The 19,169-nt window shown below is 39.3% G+C and overlaps 2 protein-coding genes across 3 annotated transcripts; one reads left to right on the top strand and one right to left on the bottom strand.

Moving 5' to 3' along the window:
• The first annotated feature begins 116 nt into the window (after window positions 1-116).
• On the top strand, window positions 117-2,116 carry LOC121974520 (probable polygalacturonase). The gene is made up of 4 exons (XM_042525630.1): window positions 117-343; window positions 429-794; window positions 880-1,246; window positions 1,337-2,116. Exons 1-4 carry the CDS (start codon window positions 305-307, stop codon window positions 2,044-2,046), a joined length of 1,482 nt encoding a protein of 493 aa, XP_042381564.1. The 5' UTR covers window positions 117-304; the 3' UTR covers window positions 2,047-2,116.
• A 43-nt stretch (window positions 2,117-2,159) lies between these two features.
• Window positions 2,160-15,451, bottom strand: LOC121974524 (mitogen-activated protein kinase 2). 2 transcript variants are annotated; one of them, XM_042525634.1, is made up of 6 exons: window positions 15,067-15,450; window positions 11,684-11,813; window positions 5,826-5,963; window positions 3,623-3,955; window positions 2,720-2,903; window positions 2,160-2,642 (listed from the first exon to the last, which is right to left on the bottom strand). In XM_042525634.1, exons 1-6 carry the CDS (start codon window positions 15,231-15,233, stop codon window positions 2,470-2,472), a joined length of 1,125 nt encoding a protein of 374 aa, XP_042381568.1. In that variant the 5' UTR covers window positions 15,234-15,450; the 3' UTR covers window positions 2,160-2,469. The 2 variants fall into 2 exon arrangements, with proteins under 2 accessions (XP_042381568.1, XP_042381567.1); XM_042525633.1 differs by lacking the exons at window positions 2,160-2,642; window positions 2,720-2,903 and adding an exon at window positions 2,912-3,424 and having other exon boundaries at window positions 15,067-15,451.
• Window positions 15,452-19,169: the final 3,718 nt, after the last annotated feature.

Raw genomic sequence — 19,169 nt, 5'->3', positions numbered from 1 at the left:
TGACTACTGAGTGGGTCGGTTTTTCTATCGAGATTGCTGCGCATGTGACGAAGGGCGGAGGGCACTTGGTGTTTGTCGATTTGCGAATGAATCCCCGTCCGTTTCGTCTCGGCGCTTGCTTCCGCCTTCGTCACGGGAGTGGATTCCACCGACGCGATATATGGCCCGTGAGCGTGCATGCCAACAGCGGCGCGAGCAGTGGCAGTTTCTATAAATGGTCTCCTCTCCACTCGCATGAGCTACTCGACTCGCTCTCTCACGGCCTTTGTTTCTGTGTTTTCTCTGTGTGTGTTTTTTTTTTACTATGGAGTTGCAGAAGCGCAGTGGCGTCTCACTTCCGAAGGTATTAGCATGGCATTTGGTTTTGAGCTCTAAAGATCGTTTCATGGATTGATTCTTTGTCGTCGGTGTTCACTGAAACTATATAGATTCTGGCGACGTGGCTGCTTCTGCTGGCGGCATCCGCCGGACCGGCGGAATGCATAAGAGAGAATCCCAACTTCTCCGCCCAGGACGAAGGAGGCGGCGGTGGCGGAGCAGCGGAGGAGTTCCGCTACTCCGCCGCCTCCTGCCGGACGCACACGGCTTCGCTGGCCGACTTTGGCGGGGTGGGCGACGGCGTGACCTCCAACACGGCGGCGTTTGGCGACGCTGTCGCCCACCTCAGTCAGTTCGCGTCCGACGGCGGGGGGATGCTCTTCGTCCCCGCCGGACGGTGGCTCACTGGCCCGTTCAACCTCACCAGCTCCTTCACCCTCTTCCTCCACCGTGACGCGGTCATCCTTGCCACCCAAGTACACCTTTCTACTGCCCCCTAAACAAATTCGTCGGTGCATTGATTGAAGAGGACTAATCAAATGCAGTTTGATGCTGAAACAGAACGTGAACGAGTGGCCGGTGATTGATCCCCTGCCTTCTTACGGCAGAGGCAGAGATCATCCCGGCGGACGATACAGCAGTCTCATCGGAGGCTCAAATCTCACCGATGTCATCATCACAGGGGACAACGGAACGATCGATGGACAAGGTGCGACTTGGTGGTCCAAGTTCCATGGCAACAAGCTCAAGTACACGCGCGGATACCTCATCGAGCTGATGCACTCCGATCAAATCTTCATCATGAACCTCACGCTGCTCAACTCCCCTGCGTGGAACATCCACCCGGTTTACAGCAGCAACATTGTCATTTCGGGGATCACAATTCTTGCGCCGGTCCACTCGCCGAACACCGACGGGATCAATCCAGGTGAGGAAGGATTCTGAAACATGGAATGGATTACCTTTTTTTTCTGAATTCTGTAGCAGATTCCAGACCGGAAATAGTTTTTTGTGGCAGACTCGTGCTCGAACGTGCGGATCGAGGACTGCTACATCGTGTCCGGCGACGACTGCGTGGCGATCAAGAGCGGGTGGGACGAGTACGGCATCGCGTACGGCATGCCTAGCCAACACATCCTCGTCCGGCGCCTCGTCTGCGTCTCGCCCACCAGCGCCGTCATCGCCCTCGGCAGCGAGATGTCGGGCGGCATTCGCGACGTGCGCGCCGAGGACATCACCGCCGTCAACTCCGAGTCCGGCGTCCGCATCAAGACCGCAATCGGCCGCGGCGCCTACGTTCGCGACGTCTTCGTCCGCCGCATGACCCTCGACACCATGAAGTGGGTCTTCTGGATGACCGGCAACTACAAGTCGCACCCGGACGACAAGTACGACCCCAACGCCATCCCCGTAGTCGACGGGATCAGCTACAGCGATGTCACCGCGGTGAACGTGACGATGGCGGCGAGACTGGAGGGCATTCCCGGCGCGCCCTTCACCGGCGTCTGTATCTCCAACATCACCGTCGCGCTGCGGAAGGCGAGGAAGCTTCCGTGGTACTGCACCGACGTCGAGGGGGTGTCAAGCGGGGTGACGCCGGCAGCTTGTGCTTCCTTAGCGGATCAGGGTACTGACAACGGCGGCGGCGGCCTGTGCCCGTTCCCGACGGATCCGGCGCCCATGGAGGACGTGCAACTCCAAGAGTGCGCGTATGTAAAAACTAGCTAGTAATATCAACTGTGTTTTGCTGCAAATCAGAAACTAGTAGAAATAAGAATTAAGAAAATACATTTAACCAGAGAGATCACACAGTTCGTAAATATGAAAGGAAAAAAAAAACATGACAAATCAAGTTAAATATACAGTAATTATAACTTAATGATTATTTCTTCACAAGAACATGAAGGAGTTACAATTAACAACTATTTGCAGTCGATAGTAGAGCGAAGAAAAGAAACACTACATTACACGTGAAAACAGCGCAAGGTTCTCGATGACAAATATAGAAGGGCATTTAAAACACTGCTTGGATACGAATATTGAGTTAACTTATTTTCGATGTGTTACCAAATGACTAGTAACACTAAGCTAGAGAAGGCTTGAGTACTGATCATAATTACAATTGAGAACATTGAGGTCGTGTATTCTTATCTAACGAAGTGGATCTGGGTTGAACTTCAGTGATTCTCTCCAAATGAGTTCTTTGATATCCTCTTCAGTGTAGGATGGATGTTCGAAGTCGAAACTGAATGGAGTGGGGGAAACAGGTTCATCGTTGATGACGTGGAGAGATGCCAAGTATGGATGGCAAATAGCTTTGTCAACTGGCACGACAAGATATATTTGAATGTACACTTGAAATAGGAAACAGCTCTTTAAGAAAAACAGCTAGAATTATTACCTGTGATTCTCTTGCTTGGATCGAATACAAGCATTTTCTCTAGCAAATCAATGGCTCCACTTGACATAGTGGGAAACCTAGTACGAAAATCTTGCTTCGGATACTGAGGAAGTTGTCTCACATATCTACGGGCATTGTCACTACGGAGAAATCCGAGGCTTGAGTCATCAGGTGAACCTATTAACTTACCATGTGAAAATGCAATGGAAGTGTCAAATTATTAGCTATGAGAAGAAAGTTATTGTAAGAAAATTATTAGGTTCAGAACAAATTGGCATACGTGTCCTTATAGGTATACTGACCAATCTAGAGAGGCTTGTAATCTCATGAGCAAGAGATTTTTCAGATAACAGAATAATAATCATACGCACAAGACATCTTGATTCAATGATGCCTGAGTTTCACTGTAGTTGGACAATTGCAAATATAGTAATGCTAGTTGGGATGTTAATTGGGAAGATATATCCATATTTGGCTTATAGATGTTTGGAAGTATACATTGGGTAGCATGGTACATAACCAACCAATATATATGCTAAATGCGATATGGCCAAGAAACAAATGCAGCAAAAGCAAGCAAGAAACTAATCATTCATCAACTTATTGAGAAAGGCTTAACTCAGTTAAAAGTCAACACTCAGCGATCACTTGATCCACCCCATGAAATGGAATAAAGGCACTTTCTATTGATGTAGAATACTTTTGCTGTAAGATGCACTGAGGATGGTTAGTAATGACCAAGCAGAAAGAGGGGGAAAAAAAATCTAACCTAAACATCACTAAACTGAAACCCTAGTAAAAAAACAGGTGCAATTTACTTGAAGAAGATCCATCTATGAGTAAACGTTGTATGAAAATAAAAGAAAATTTAATAAATATTTAAGAGTTGAATGCAGAATTTACCTCAGTTATTAGTCTTAATTGATGGACGTAGTCTTTTCCTGGAAATAAAGGTTCTCTAGTCACAATTTCACCAAGTATGCACCCCACAGACCAGATGTCAATAGCAGCAGTATACTCTGAACAATTGAGGAGCAATTCGGGTGCTCGGTACCACCTAGTGACTACATATTCTGTCATGAAATCTGTCTCAGATGTTGTTCTTGCCAATCCAAAGTCTCCGATCTTGAGGTCACAATTTGCATTTAAGAGCAGATTGCTAGGCTTAAGATCACGGTGCAGAACATTTGCAGAGTGCACATATTTCAGCCCTCTTAGTAACTGATAGAGAAAGAACTGCCAATAATAGATAATGTCAAGAAACAAAAAATGCTAGTTAGAATTGCAAGTTCCCATGCAGCAATACAACAGAAAATTACACTGATTAACATTTTCATAACTGAACTGAATTTATCTCAACAATTTGATGTCAGATACAAGAATCTTATGGTCCATGCAAGACTATTACAATTAATATTCCCTCTATCACTAATCTCAACTTTCAGTTTAATCAATTTAATTCTACCAATAGAATATATTTATACCATCTCAAAACATGATTAGTTATATCTTGAAAAGATAACTACGCATATAATTTTAGTGTGGGATGTTTGTTTTACTTTTCTATTTCTATAAATATTTTAATTCAACTGACAGTAAAACTGCTATATCCATGTTTTCAGAATAAAGAAATGAAATAGGAGGTGATCAAAAGGTGAACCAAGAACATGTAGCATGGTCAGAATCATGTCAGTGTTGGCAGATTTGGTGCTGAGATGATACTGTTTCAAGCTAATACCAAAGTGGCATCGATACAGAAATTTTAAACCTTGACTGGCTGCAGCAAAGTCTAAACAGAATGTAGTATATGAAGTATGTTTTAGCAATTTAACTTCAGTAGAACAATAACTGGTGGGAGAAGAAAATCACAAGCCAATTTCTTGAGCATATATTTCATAATCATCTAACAAGGTTTGGGAATGATGTAAAGGTCAAACTGCAAAAGGCATAAGAATAATTAAAATCTAAACATTGCTGTTAGTGTAAGAAAGATGTATAAAATAAGTGAAGCATTTTCAGAAATGGAGTAGAAGATCAAGAAAGTACCTCTAGATGAACTGGGTGTCAAAAGAAACTAGCCATAACAGAAGGGAAGTACTAAATTAGACATTAAGTCAAGAACAAAGATTTGGATATATTCCCAATGTTATCATCAATATCTTCTATGGTCAATAAAAAGAGAATACAATGTCTGGTAGTTTTAGATCATTTAAGAGACCTGGAAACTTCTTACTATTTCACAATTATTTGATGCAACAATGTCAGATTGCCTGGATAATTGTTAGATGAAGTGTATATGACTATATATTAAAATGAATTATTAAAGAACTCAAAAGATTAATTCCATTATTCATAGAAATAGAAAATGGAATTCCACATGTGATACTTTTCTAAAGTATTTTTGTTATTTCATGTGCTATTTAATTCTTTTAGTGTATGGCAACAATCTAAAAAATGAATGAGATCTCCAAATATGACCCTTCTAATTGGGATGGAAACTCTTTTCTAGTTTCATTTATAATTTGTATCAACTAGATAGCTCATTTGGCAAGGAGATTGTTTAAGGGTATAGTTGTTGACAGACATTTGGAATCATTTGCTGCCTTTACCAATATAAGATAATATTAATACTGGTAGCTGTGCCCCCAATATATGCCAAACAAAGACCTTTTATTTCAAACAAGAGATTCATCATAACTGTAATCCAGATGTCAGGTGTTCTACTTGATGAAAGAGAAATATTAAGGTGTTTGGAAAACAAAGAAACTTCATTGCAAAGGAATAAGCACATTAGCCTTTTAAGAACCGCATGCATTGACAGTTACAGATACAGTAGATAAAGCGGCAAGGTGAGTCAAATATAAAAACCTTGGAGAACTTTATTAGAAACCACAGAAAGGATTGATTGTTCTTAGTTTAATGAAGTGTACTACTCTTAAAACACCCACTAACTAAGCAAGAAGGGTATTTTTTTGGCTGAACAAGGATGTCAATTTTAAGATTCATCAAAAACCTATATGATCATCTTAAATATTGCATAGGACTAAAACAGCATTATATTCCTCCTTCAAGCAAATCTTGCATGCAGAGATTGCTAGCATCAAACCTGGCAATGGTCATCTGTCAATGCTTGATTGGAGCGTATTATCTGGTGAAGGTCAGTATCCATTAATTCATAAACGATATAAACATCATTGAAGTTTTCCCTATTTGGAGGGCGTATGATGTCCTTAATTGCAATGACCTACAATAAAGATTGTTAAATTCTGAATTTTAAGACAGATACTCTTGGCAAGAATGAAAATTCAATTACAGAGTAACTCAGCAACAATTATCAAGCAAGGATGTGAATGGCAGAAAATATTTATTTTGCAAAGTCTAGATATAATTCAGTCAAACCAAAAGAGTTAGTTAAAAATGATAAAGAGCAGAATTTGGCAAGAATCTTCTTGAAATATGTTATTGAGAAAAAGTGGAATACTAAGACACGACATTAATAATTAGATTCTGCAGTTCTTTAACTGGCCATCTGAATCCAGAGCTTGCAGGAAAAAGTTTCAACACAAATCATATTTTCCTGATAAATGCAGAATCAGTTTAGTTATTTCTCCAAGTAGGACAGAATACTACTCAATCACAATATAGAAGATTACACATGCAGCAAGTAGCAATACCATCCCATTCCTTTTGCTAGAAATGACCTGTCAACCTTAAGTTATTAACTGATAAAACCAAAACAAAAGAACTAGAACTGTTTATAGGAAACAACTCTGGATGCTAAATTATATGAAACAAACCTGTCTGAATCAATCTATATGTAGAGAAGAATTTTATTCCAAACAAAGAAAGCAATATCAATACAGGGCCTCTACCAATCTCTTTGAAGATATGAGTTGAAAAGAGGCATAGCTAGAAGCAGAAACCATAGATAAAAATGAAACCATGGTCAACTATAATAAAGTAAATTATGTGGGATGCCCAAACCATGGTTGGCTTGATGCTGTCATTCTAGAGTATAGTTCATAATGCTCTACATTTCAGCATCTTCTAATTCATAGAAATGCCTCAATGGGTCTGTTGTGCTCATCATTTTAGAGAGAAAATGAATAAAAGTACTAAAGACCAACAGACAAATAATAAATATTTATAAAATAACACGTAAGCTTCTTTATCATGACTACTAATTAAGATAGGAAACATAGAAAACAAGGGCACAACCATCAGTCAATTGACCAAAAGGGACCGACCAAAAGATAATTAATGAATTATCATGAGATTAGTGTTAGTATATGATAAATTATTATTATATAAGGGTAGATTAGTCTTTTATTATTACTTTATTGTCTATTTATATTTCCTTTTCTTTTGTAAACATAAGTTTCTTGGTAATACAATTTGCTAGTCTCCTTTTGCGGCTACCTCTTTCTCTCCTTCACTTTGTATTATCTTTTACATTCTATTTGCATTTTTACTTTATTCACATGGTATCAGAGCCAATCCATCTCCTCTCTTGGTGAACCGTGGAATAGTTTTATTTTTGGAATTCTTTGAGACGACTGTAGAAGAATTGTATTTTCTTGAGTTTCAACCGTTGGATCACCTTGAAACTTTGAGAGAACATTCCTCACATCTAAGGCTACATTTTGAACGGCGGAGATCAGATTTTGAGTTCTTTAAGTCCACCTGACAACAAAAAAACATGACTATTGATTTTGCCATCTCCATGGAAATTCGGTAGTCAACCACAATAATGATTCCTTAAACCTGGAGCACCCAACATGGCAGCAACAGTTCCTCTTACAAACTCTAGAGTGACACAATCATCCGATGTCATAATCGTTGCTTTTACCGAACAGTTTCAAAAGTTCCTTGCATCTCAGTCGCATGTCATGTCTGCCTCTTCTCACATATGTTTGTCCTCTAGTGGTACCTCAAGTATACATTCCCCTATCTGGATCTTTGATTCTCGAGCTTCGCATCATATGTCGCCTAATGTCAATTCTTTTATATCTATAAATTCATCACCGTCTGTGTTGGTTATGACAGTCGATGGTTCTCCCATGTCATTAGCTGGTGTTGGCTCTATTTATACGTCTAATTTATCTCTGTCTAATGTATATCATATTCCTAATCTTACTTTGAATTTTGTCAAATTATGTGATTCTGGTTTCTCAATTTCTTTTACTCCATCTTCCAGTTATGTGTAGGATCCGCAATCCCAAAAGCTGATTGGGATAGGTCGTAGGCGGAGGACTATATGTATTAGAAGAGCTGAAAGTTCCAAATGTTGCAACTTCTAGTGTTGATCTGTCATTCTTTCGGTTAAGCTCTACTTCTTCTAATTTTTATTTGTGGCATTCTCATCTTGGACATGTTTCTTCTTCTCGTTTGAAATACTTAGCTTCTAAAGGACATTTAGGAAAATTGCAAACTCATGATATTTCAAATTGTTGTGGCTGTAAATTGGCAAAATTTGCTTTACTTTTCTATAGAAATATCTCTGTTTCTCTTGCACCATTTGAGTTAGTTTATTTTGCTGTGTTGGGTCCATCTCCTATTCATACACTTGGTGAATCCCGTTACTATGTTTCCTTTATTGATATTGTACTCGTTACACTTGGGTTTATCTTATGAAATATCGTTCTAATTTCCTTAGTATCTATCAAATGTTTTGTGTCATGGTAAAAACTCAACATAATGTTGTTGTTAAATGCTTTCAATGTGATTTGGGTGGTGAATATACATCCAATCTTTTTTATGAACTACTTGCCTCAGATGGTACACTTCGTCACTTGTACTAACATTCCTGAACAAAACGGTGTTGCTGAAAGAAAATATAAACATATTGTTGAAACTGCACGTTCTCTCCTGTTATCTACTTATGTTCCTAGCGAGTTCTGGGGCGAAGCTATTCTTACTGCAGTTCATTCTATCAATAGAATTCCATCTTCTATTACATCCACTTTGTCTCATTTTGAAAAACTACATGGTTCTGTTCTTGATTATTCTGTCTGAAGAGTTTTTGGATCCACATGTTTTGACCTCCGTTCTCATGTTGAACGTAGTAAGCTTAGTTCTCGGTCCGCTCTTTGTGTTTTTCTTGGCTATGGCAAGGGTCAAAAGGGATATAGATGTTATGATCCAGTTAGTCACAAACTCTATGTCTCGCGTCATGTTATTTTTCTTGAACACATCCCATTCTATTCAATTCCCTCTGAGACTCCTAATCTTCGAAAATCTGATCTCACTCGTATTAATCATTTTTGCACTAACTCTGATGATATGTCATATCCTGACACTCATACAGATTCTGGTCATCAGCTCCCCGCTAATCCCTCTGCTCCTGTGATAGCGGATCCTCCTTCTCGTTACCCTCAACGATCTCGTAAGTCTACTGAATTACCTAATTTTGTGCATTCTACTTATTCTGATTCTTTTTATTCTTTTTTTCTTTGGCTTCTATTCACCAACTAAGCCCTCCTCTTATAGAGAGGTTGTTCTTGATCTTCTTTGGCAGCAGGATATGGCAGAAGAACTTTCTACTTTGTATCAAACAGGTACTTTGAATCTTGTTCCTCTACCTTTAGGGAAGCGTGCGATTGGTTCTCGATGGGTGTATAAGATCAAAACTAAATTTGATGGGTCAGTCGAGCGGTATAAAGCTCGTTTGGTTACTAAAGGATTTTCTCAACAGTATGGTAAGGATTATGAGAAAGTCTTTGCTCCAGTGTTACTATTCGTACTCTCATTGCAGTTGCATCAGTTCATCAGTGGTCCATTTTCCAGATGAATGTTAAAAATGCTTTTTTAAATGGAAATCTTCAAAAAGAAGTCTACATGGTGCCTCCACCAGGTGTCACTCGCAACCTTGGTGAAGTTTGCAGACTAAAGAAGGCTCTTTATGGCCTTAAACAAGCTCCTCGAGCTTGGTTTGACAAGTTTTCCATTGTGATTGGATCTCTTAGTTTTCTTCATAGCCAGCATGACTCTGCTCTTTTTGTTCGTCAAGTCACACATTACTCTCTCTTTATGTTGATGATATGATTATTACAGAGGATGATTTAAGTGGAATAGAAGAATTGAAATTACATTTGGTTCGTGAATTTGATATGAAAGATTTGGGTCCTCTGTGTTATTTTTTGGGACTTGAAGTAGCTTATTCTCCTCGTGGCTATCTTCTCCCACAATCCAAATATATTGGTGACATTCTGAAGCAAACTCATCTAACTGACACTCGCACTGTTGATACTCCGCTTGAGGTTAATGCTCGGTACTCTTCTACTGATGGTATTCCCTTGCAAGATCCATTTTTATATCGCACTCTAGTTAGCAGTCTAGTATATCTCACCATCACTAGACCTGACATTACTTATGTTGTACATATTGTCAGCCAGTTTGTTACTTCTCCCACTTCAGTACATCGGGGAGTTGTGCTTCGCATCCTTCAATATCTTTGAGATACCCAGTTTCATAGTCTTCTTTATCCTTCTACTTCTACCTTCGAGTTGCGTGTCTATTCAGATGCAGATTGAGGTGGTGATTCTACAGATCGTAAGTCTACCACAAGATAATGTGTTTTCTTGGGAGATTCCCTTATCTCAGAAGAGTAAAAAGCAAAATGTTGTCTCTCGTTCTTCTACCGTAGCAGAATATCATGCTATGGCCTCTACTTCTGTTGAAATTGTTTGGTTACGTTGGCTACTTGTTGATATGGGTGTTTTTCTCTTGAACCCTACCCCTATGCATTGTGGCAACTCCAATGTCATTCAAATTACTTACAATTCTATCTTTCATGAGTACACCAAGAATATCGAGATTGATTGTCATTTCACTCGCCATCACTATCAGAATGACACCATCACTTTGTCATTTGTCTTATCTTCCATACAAATTGCAGACTTGCTCACCAAGGCGTATTCCACTGCATAGTTTCAATTTCTAGTTAACAAACTCTCAATGTTTTCTGTTAATGTATCGTGAGTTTGAGGGGATGTTAGTATATGATAAATTATTATTATATAAGGGTAGATTAGTCTTTTATTATTATTTTATTGTCTATTTATATTTTCTTTTCTTTCGTAAACCTAAGTTTCTTGGTAATACAATTTGCTAGTCTCCTTTTGCGACTACCACTTTCTCTCCTTCGCTTTGTATTATCTTTTACATTCTATTTGCATTCTTTGCTTTGTTCACAATTAGGTTACAATCAACCTTAAACAAGCGTTTACAAATTGATCGACATTGCTTTGCAGTTTAATTGTCCAATATTAGTTTGGACAAACGCAATATCTTCTCAGAAGTTTTAGAAGGACATAACCAGCGGACATTAAGAATAAGCAAAAGAAAATGATGCCAATCTCAACCTCACAATTACTTCTCTCTATGCAGCTGCTCCTCTGGAAAGTAAAATATATCTCTTCTTATTATCCCATAGTGTGAGACAAGTGTATACATTTCAATTATGGTTGCACTCTATGGTTAAAATTAGAATACGAAAAGATCATATGAAGTGTTCTTGGCTAAATGCTAAAAGATTTTAAAATAATTGAAGCCACATTAAGTATTCCAGATGGAATGCTAGAAGATCTCACGAATAAATGAAGCACTGAATTAGCATTTAGCAAAAGGAATATCTATCCTTCATTGTGATCTATGAACATGAATGCATATTAGATTATTAATTTCTACTTGGTCGTAATTCTTAACCTCAATGTTATGAAGTGATGAATGTTGGAAAATGGTTATGAAGCAGATGATTATCATTTATCAGAAGTCAAACAAAATGTAAAACTAATGTGAATATTTCTTTTTTAAAACTAAACTAACGTGAACTAATGACAATGAGTAACTTATGGAAAAGAGAACCAGGAAAAAAATTGTAATTCAGTTGAAGCGCCTCAGTGCCATAAACAGCACTAGAGAATCTAGACTGAAGAAATCATGCTGAATTTGCACTCAACTTACATTCTCATGTTCCATGTGCCGAAGAAGTTTGATTTCTCGCAAGGTTCTTTTGGCATCAATTCTGTTATCAAATGCATTGCCAATCTTCTTTATGGCAACCTCTTCCTTCGTCTGGGAATTTACTGCAGCACTAGAGACCAGGAGAACCAATAACTCCATTCAATATTGGCAGTTTAGAAGAAAAAGTATATCAATAGCTTCATCAAAAAGTAAATTATTCTGCAGCAAAAAAGTGAAGACAAAAAATCCCATAATGACATCCTGACTTTGAAAATTGCTTGCAGAAGTATTTATTGAAAAGACACAACTAGAAAATAACCAAGAAATTTTAAGCGAGACAAATCAATACTGAACCCAAATGCTTTTCCCAGCCAGCTGTTGCAGCATAGACAAAAATATGAACTATTTGATTATAACTTTACTATTCTGAAAGCTGCTGAGTTATATTTGGTAGAGCATTCCCAGTGAGAGCATGGGATCAACCCTTCTTATATATTGGGCTGCATTAGGGCAGATTTATCAGATAATCATGACTATCCAACTTGTTTAATGAGGTTCAAGTAGGTGTGAAACAAGCATAGGAAGAGTTTAAGTGAAATGGCAGAATACATGAGTATGGATGGTTTTGAGGTATGGGTAGCCATATATAGTTATATTTATTTCCATATTTGCAAGATTTATCATGTATGTTCTACATAAATTTGATGAATTTTGTGATTTTGTAGGGGATGTCATTATTGAATCTTGACTTACATACTTCTAGAGATATTTTACCTTTGATAGATTCAATTAATTAATTTTAGAGGTCAAATTTGTCATTGTATTTAAATAGAGGTATCGAGATATGTTAAATGTCAAATATGGGTTTATCGAGTACCCATAGGTAGCAATGGAACAGATCTCCATAATGTATGAGATGAGTAGGGATATAGATGCACCAAGTGGGTAAGCATATGGGTAGGGAGAAAGTCATGAGTACCCTACTTGTTGTGGCTCCTACTTACATGTTTAACAGTATTGTAGAGTATAAGTAAAACGATTAAAATCCTTTTATCCTTTTGATGAAAACTAATAAATATTGGGATAGGCACATGGTCAAGTTGATTGGTAAGACAAGGAGCTAAAGGAGAAAAAAAAAAGAGTAGGGTCAACAAGGCATACATTTAGCCCTTGTTCTTATAAAGGAAATTGATAGGGAAGAGCGGAGAAACCTTACCAAAAGAAATTATTTCGTTCTAATTGTTTTCTTTACCAAAGCCAAAAGGGAGGGGTGATTTTCCTAAGGTAAAATATATAAATTAAAATAAATTTGAAAATAATTTTTATTTGAAAGAGAGCAACATAGAGAAAATCTAGAGAAAGTTTTTCACAATTTTTCCCTCCCTCCAATTTTTTTTTTTTTTTTTTGTCCTCATGATGAACAAGTTGTAAGGTAAACTCTTAAATGAGTTGAGAGATCGTAACTACGAAAAGGAAATCTTCAACTTAAGCAAAGGTTCAACCACTAGGATGGTTGTAGCTGACAATCTAATTGACTAAAAGAGGTTTTCAATTGCCTAGTGGATGAGTCAACCAAGTAGCTGATTCAAGTGAATTAGCCAGCGAATAGACAAGCTGTTGAGTCTGGGTCAGTCTGCTGATGAGACATTCTAGTCAACTAAAGGTGGTTACCAACAAATAACTCAAGTTGATCAGTCAATGAATATGGCAACTTCCTACCCTATGTTGCTACAATAGAAAAGCCGAAGAGAGTCGTTAGCTAAACAGAGTCATTACTCTGACAAGCAACAACGGTCTGATAAGCTGATGACTAAAGTACATCAAGCGAGTAATAGTATATTTCAATCAACTGATTGACATCAGCATGACATAATGGTAAAGAATAACTAAAGGTGTTTGAAGCTTATATAAAGAGGTCAAAGGGAGCAAATTGAAGCTAACATTCACAACCTATATTTTCCATCATTTGAGCTCAATTGTACACTCTCTTCCTCTCATTCTAAGCTTTATTGTAATCACCGTGCAAGAGCTTTCTCCGCCTTTGAAAGAAGTTTAAGAAAGAAAAAAGCTAGTGGGCCTTTCAAAAGTAACCCACCGAAGGCTCATAAGCCGTGGAGTAGGAACAAAAGTTTTGAACCACGTATATCGGACGTATTAGCATGGCTGTGTTCTAATTGCTTTATTTCCGTTGATTTCAGTTGAGCTAACCAATTCCATTAGACCTTGCTAAGCCATTAGAAAGTGCACGAACTAACATCACGGAAGAATCACTATTCACCCCCTCTACACACACACCCTCTAGATTTTTGACCAATCATCACAAGGGTTGTAACAAAAGCCAAATGATAAATTTTGATAAAACAAAGAGCTTGTGTAGGAAGTTTTGCATCATATAGAGAAATTTATGATGGAAATTTTGTAGGGGGACAAATGTTGTCTCGCTTTGTATACTATATGTCAACCCAATACACTTGAAATTGATCAAAACATACTAATCCTTTGTCAAAAGGAACAAGCACAATCAAATCACCTGAAACTATTTATGCTTTACCAACACTCAAGATCCAAGCACATGTTTTATATTTCATCATGAGGGGAAATAGAACAAAATCAGCCAGCTAGGGATTGATGTAGCTATAGTCAACCACAACAAAAGAACAAAACAGACTCATGAAACACTTAATTTAAACATAGTAAGTTGACTAGCCCAAGAACAAAATCAGCAATCTTCAAATACTAAATATGCAGAAAAAGGTCCCACTACAAGTAGCCACTATTATCAGTAGACCATAAAATCGCATGTTGGGTTGCCAAGTAAAATAGGAAAAGACTAGCATGCTAATTGTGCATCAATCATCATAGACAAAAACCCACTAATATGATCAGACAGTAAGAAGAAGCTCACAGAAAGCAGTAGCTGAATCATACAGATGGCATGAATAACCCATTCCGCAAAGATTTTAGTAAGAAGAAGCTCACAGAAAGCAGTAGCTGAATTATACAGATGGCATGAATAACCCATTCCGCAAAGATTTCGAGATAAAAACTACGGTCCCCAAATGTATGTAAACTCAACCACAACATCTGGTAAATAGAACAGGTGAAGAAAGAGACTTGCTGCCTATCATCCCAAGCCTGAAAGCTTTCTTTGGAAATATTCGATTTCAAGATCGTCTCACTATCGCCGGTACAGAAGTGTCGTATTTTGCTACAATATATAATTGTTGCCTCAAGAAAACTCTTTGGATCTATCTCCTTCATAATGCCAAGTCTTTGGATCGTCCCACTCTCTCTTCACCCTTCCAGCCACCGCAATCCAGACACAGAGCAAAAAAGACAAACAAACAGAGAGAAAGTACGAAGGTGGGAGCTTTTAGACTCACCAAACGATGCCATAGGCGCCGCGGCCGATGGGGCGAAGCGGGGGCACGTACTTCGCGGTGACCTCGAATATGTTTCCGTACACATTGTACTGGACGTATCGTCCGCCGTGGGTGAGGATTCTCCTGATGTTGCCCTCCCCAGAGGCGGCGGCGGAGGCGGACTCCATGCCAAGGGCTGCTCCAGCAGCGATGCGAGGAAAAAGGGAGAGGTTAAGGCCGGATCTTGTGAAGGAGAAGGCGGGGCGAAGGGTAAAAGGCAAGGAGGAAAGGGGATTCCCGTGATCGCGAAACGAGAAGTCGGAGCTTGCTTTCCTCTGCGCTCCTTGTGCTGTCTCGTGCGAGATTGTTGACTGCGACGAAACTTCCGTCCAAACACTGCAAAGACAATCTAATTATTCATTATATTTATTGGAGGAAAAATTGCCGTTTGCCTTTTTTTCTCATAATTTAAAATATTACATGTTACTCTTAATAGTTTATAAAATATAAATAAAATATTCTTCATTTATATCAAACTTACTGTGAACAAAAATGCATGTCAATAGTCATGAGTTAGCTGATGGTAATTATGTAAAATGATGGTATTTATCGGATTAAAAAGAAAAGAAAAAGGCGAGGGTCGGCAATATTTGCACGGACACCCATTCATTTTAGCTATTTTGAAATAGTTTGAATTGCCGTAAAAAAGTGTAAATAAAAGGTGATGTGGTCAAATAATACAATTACATTGGTTTTTTTAAAAATATATAAATAAATAAATAATTGTAGTCGCCGTATGCAAGAGAAGTACAGTCAACCATCTCGTGGCTATCCAACGTTGATCAAATTCAGTGTTACGACTTTGAAACTTAAATATATTTTTATTTATCTAGCTAAGGTCGTTCTAGTCTTTTTTATCTTTTTGCCTTTTGCAGGGGTGAATTTTGGTTGGATCCAAAGATAATGATGGCACAACAAAATGAATATGTTCGTCTTCAATATCTCGTTTAAATTTCAGATCTCATGATGATAATATTTCATGCATTAATCATTAAATTCATCTGAGAAAATTTTGTTAGATCCAAAGATAATGCTTTGTGTTCGAGTGGACACAGTATGGACCTATTAGGCCTATAATCTTTTTTTAGATTATGTCTTGTTCAATATGATTCTATAGTAATCGTGTTGGTCATAACTTGTAGAGCAGTTAATTTGAATCGGATGGATCGGTCGGATTGATTTGTTCCATCTAATAATTTTTAAAAAAATTAAGTTAAGATTTTATCAAACTATTTTATAACAGATCTAGATAGGTCGATCCACATGGGCTACATCCGTACGGATCAATCTTTGGTGGGTTCAGGTTGCCCTGCCGGTTGAGAACAAATTTCTTTGAAATTTAAAGTTAACATGTAAAACTCAATGAATTCATAAGCTTGACCTGATTAATTCATAATCTAAATTTAAAATTTTTCATCATTTTTTATTTTTTTACGAGCTCGTTGGCTTGACCCGCCTAACTCATCTGGGATTGAATTGAGAATTTCCCAACTTGTTAGAATGTCATTGCCCCATTTAATAGTACTAATAATTATTAGTCCCAATAGGCCATCTAGAGATGAGTGAATAACCTACAAGGAGAGTTAAAAAATTTCTCTTACTCAGAACTTTAGCCCAGATAATTAAGTAATCTAACACAAGTAATAAATATAATATGAAAAACAACTTAAGGAAATGAGTAAGAGATATTAGAGATTATTTGATTACAATCTAAATAGTTGTTAATCCAAAGAGATGAAAGCACTAGAAAAATCTCATTCGTTAAAGGCGGATGATGCGGCAATATAGGGAGGTCCACCTAACATGGGGTCAACTGCCAAGGTGGAGGTCAAAGTCAAGATGGTCAGTGCCAGGGTGTCAAAGGGCCGAACGAAAGACGATTGCAACGGCCGGTCGAGACAATTAGTGTCCGACCAACGGGAGACATGTCCGAGCAGACCACCAGTCCAGTTTGGGATAATATGATAAGATAATCAAACGCTCAATGTGGAGCAACAGGACGCTAAGGAGACCGAAGAACTTGTCCAAATGAGGAGGTCACGCTACTACACAATCAGGGCAGGGGAGAGCAACTGAGACCGACATAGTGGAGGAGTTCCGGCCGAGCGGCTATCCCGCTCGGCCAAGCAACAGGACTATGGTCGTATCTCTCGATTTCCTTTTCGGAGATAGTGTCGTTGACACGAGGCATGGTCCACAGGCGGATTGTACGGTGGAAGCTTCTACTGTCTTGTCAAGGATATGCATGCCCTGTTGAGGTATAATGTCAGAGGTACTTTCCTGACAAGTCCTTTCATAGGATATATTGGAGAACGTGCGCATGCCTCGAGGAACGTACACATTGCCCACCAGGACTCTATATAAAGGGGATCCATCACCAACGAATGTACGCGTTATTCAATGTTTGCGTTAGAGTTACTGTTGCTTCACATTCTTTCACTATTCTAGTGATTGACTTGAGCGTCGGAGGACTAACACCGAGAACCCCTTTCCCTGGCTTGGCACCGACGTTACTTGTTTTATAAAGCAGAGCAAGGTCTACAGCCAGTCAACGAAGCCGCCACATCCCCATCTTTCCACCTCCCCACTTTCGAACAGAATCAGTGGAGAAGTCTTTTACATTCTTTGATAGATCAAAAAGTAACTAGGAAGTGAATATCAAAATTGTTGAAAAATTCCTAACTTCATGGGATTTTTTATAGCCTCTAGAAAAAAGTGAACGTTGCTTGGAAGTACCTTCAAGAGGATCCAGGATGTCTCCAAGAGGATAAACATTTATCATCTTCTCAGCATTAGTCTAATGGCTATTGACCGGTTGGAGGCACCTTCAAGGTTATTATAGGCGCCCTTGCTCTTTTGCTTTAAGGCGCCTCCATACAAGTGACGTGTCTCAGGTTTTCAAAATCAACCTTTAAGATGATCTTCTTCGATCTCATTCACTTGGGTGATGCTCCAGTCGTCCAAAATTGAGCTCATCCAAATCCAACTCCGACCTTCTCCTCGAGCAGACTTCCTCCCCGGCTTCTTATCTCTCAAACATCACGCATGTCTTTCTCGTCCATCGGTGTACTCTTCCGTACCTTTCTCGTCCCTCGGATGCATCGAGTCTGTTTGCATCCACCAGGACTCTATATAAAAGGGGGGAAGGGGGGGGTTAATCATCAGCGGATGTTCGCGTTATTCACTGTTTGCACTAAGGTTACTATTGCTCCACTTTCTTTCACTATTCCGATAACTGACTGACTTAAGCGTCGGAAGACCAATGTTGAAGGCTTCTTCCCTGGCTCGACACTAACGTTACTTATTTTGTAGAGTGGAGCGAGGTCTACAGCCGGTCAATGAAGCCGCCACATCCCCAACTTTCCACCTTCCCGCTTTCGGACAGAATCAACAGAAAAGCCTCTTACACTATTTGATAGCTCAAAAAGTAACTAGGAAGTGAATACCAAAGTTGTTGAATAATTCCTAACTCCATGGGATTTTTATAGCTATGAAGGTGGTGGCCTCCGGTAGGGATGGGTCAATCTGCACCTCCTCCTTTTCTTCATAAACTAAAGAAGGTGGTTTTTCAGTAATAGCATGTACCTCGACCCGTGACACTTTCCGAGCGGACTTGGCTTCGGCTCGGACCATCTCCACGTAGCATCTCCGAGCGGCTAGCTGGTCTCCCCGCACCTCCCCCACTTGATCCTCCACCGGGAATTTGATCTTCTGGCAGAAAGTGGAGACGACCGCCCGGAACTTGTTGAGAGCCGGTCGCCCCAGGATGACGTTGTATGCAGAAGGAGCATCGACCACGATGAAGGTGTTGGTCCTTGTCCTTCTGAGCGGCTCCTCGCCCAACGAGATAGCTAGTCGGACTTGGCCGACCGGCAAGACTTCGTTCCCCGTGAATCCGTAGAGGGGGGTCGTCATTGACAGTAGTTCGGCTCGGTCAATTTGTAGTTGATCGAAGGCCTTCTTGAAAATTATATTGACCGAACTGCCTGTGTCAATGAAAATACGGTGAATAGTATAATTGGCTATTACCGCTCGAATGATCAGGGCATCATCGTGTGAGACTT

The sequence above is a fragment of the Zingiber officinale genome, chromosome 4B (genome assembly GCF_018446385.1).
Source record: "Zingiber officinale cultivar Zhangliang chromosome 4B, Zo_v1.1, whole genome shotgun sequence".
In the NCBI taxonomy this organism is placed as follows: Eukaryota; Viridiplantae; Streptophyta; class Magnoliopsida; order Zingiberales; family Zingiberaceae; genus Zingiber; species Zingiber officinale.
Note: the sequence above shows the minus strand (reverse complement) of the source record. Positions and strands in the feature narration are given on the sequence as shown.

Excerpts from the sequence above, each read along its gene's own strand:
- LOC121974524 (XM_042525634.1), bottom strand. The coding sequence starts at position 15,233 with ATGGAGTCCGCCTCCGCCGCCGCCTCTGGGGAGGGCAACATCAGGAGA. Across the intron at positions 11,814-15,066 it reads GGCGCCTATGGCATCGTTTG|TGCTGCAGTAAATTCCCAGA; the intron begins GTGAGTCTAAAA and ends CCTGGTCTCTAG. Across the intron at positions 2,904-3,622 it reads AATTAAGACTAATAACTGAG|TTAATAGGTTCACCTGATGA; the intron begins GTAAATTCTGCA and ends TCACATGGTAAG.
- LOC121974520 (XM_042525630.1), top strand. The coding sequence starts at position 305 with ATGGAGTTGCAGAAGCGCAGTGGCGTCTCACTTCCGAAG. Across the intron at positions 344-428 it reads GTGGCGTCTCACTTCCGAAG|ATTCTGGCGACGTGGCTGCT; the intron begins GTATTAGCATGG and ends GAAACTATATAG. Across the intron at positions 1,247-1,336 it reads CACCGACGGGATCAATCCAG|ACTCGTGCTCGAACGTGCGG; the intron begins GTGAGGAAGGAT and ends TTTTTGTGGCAG.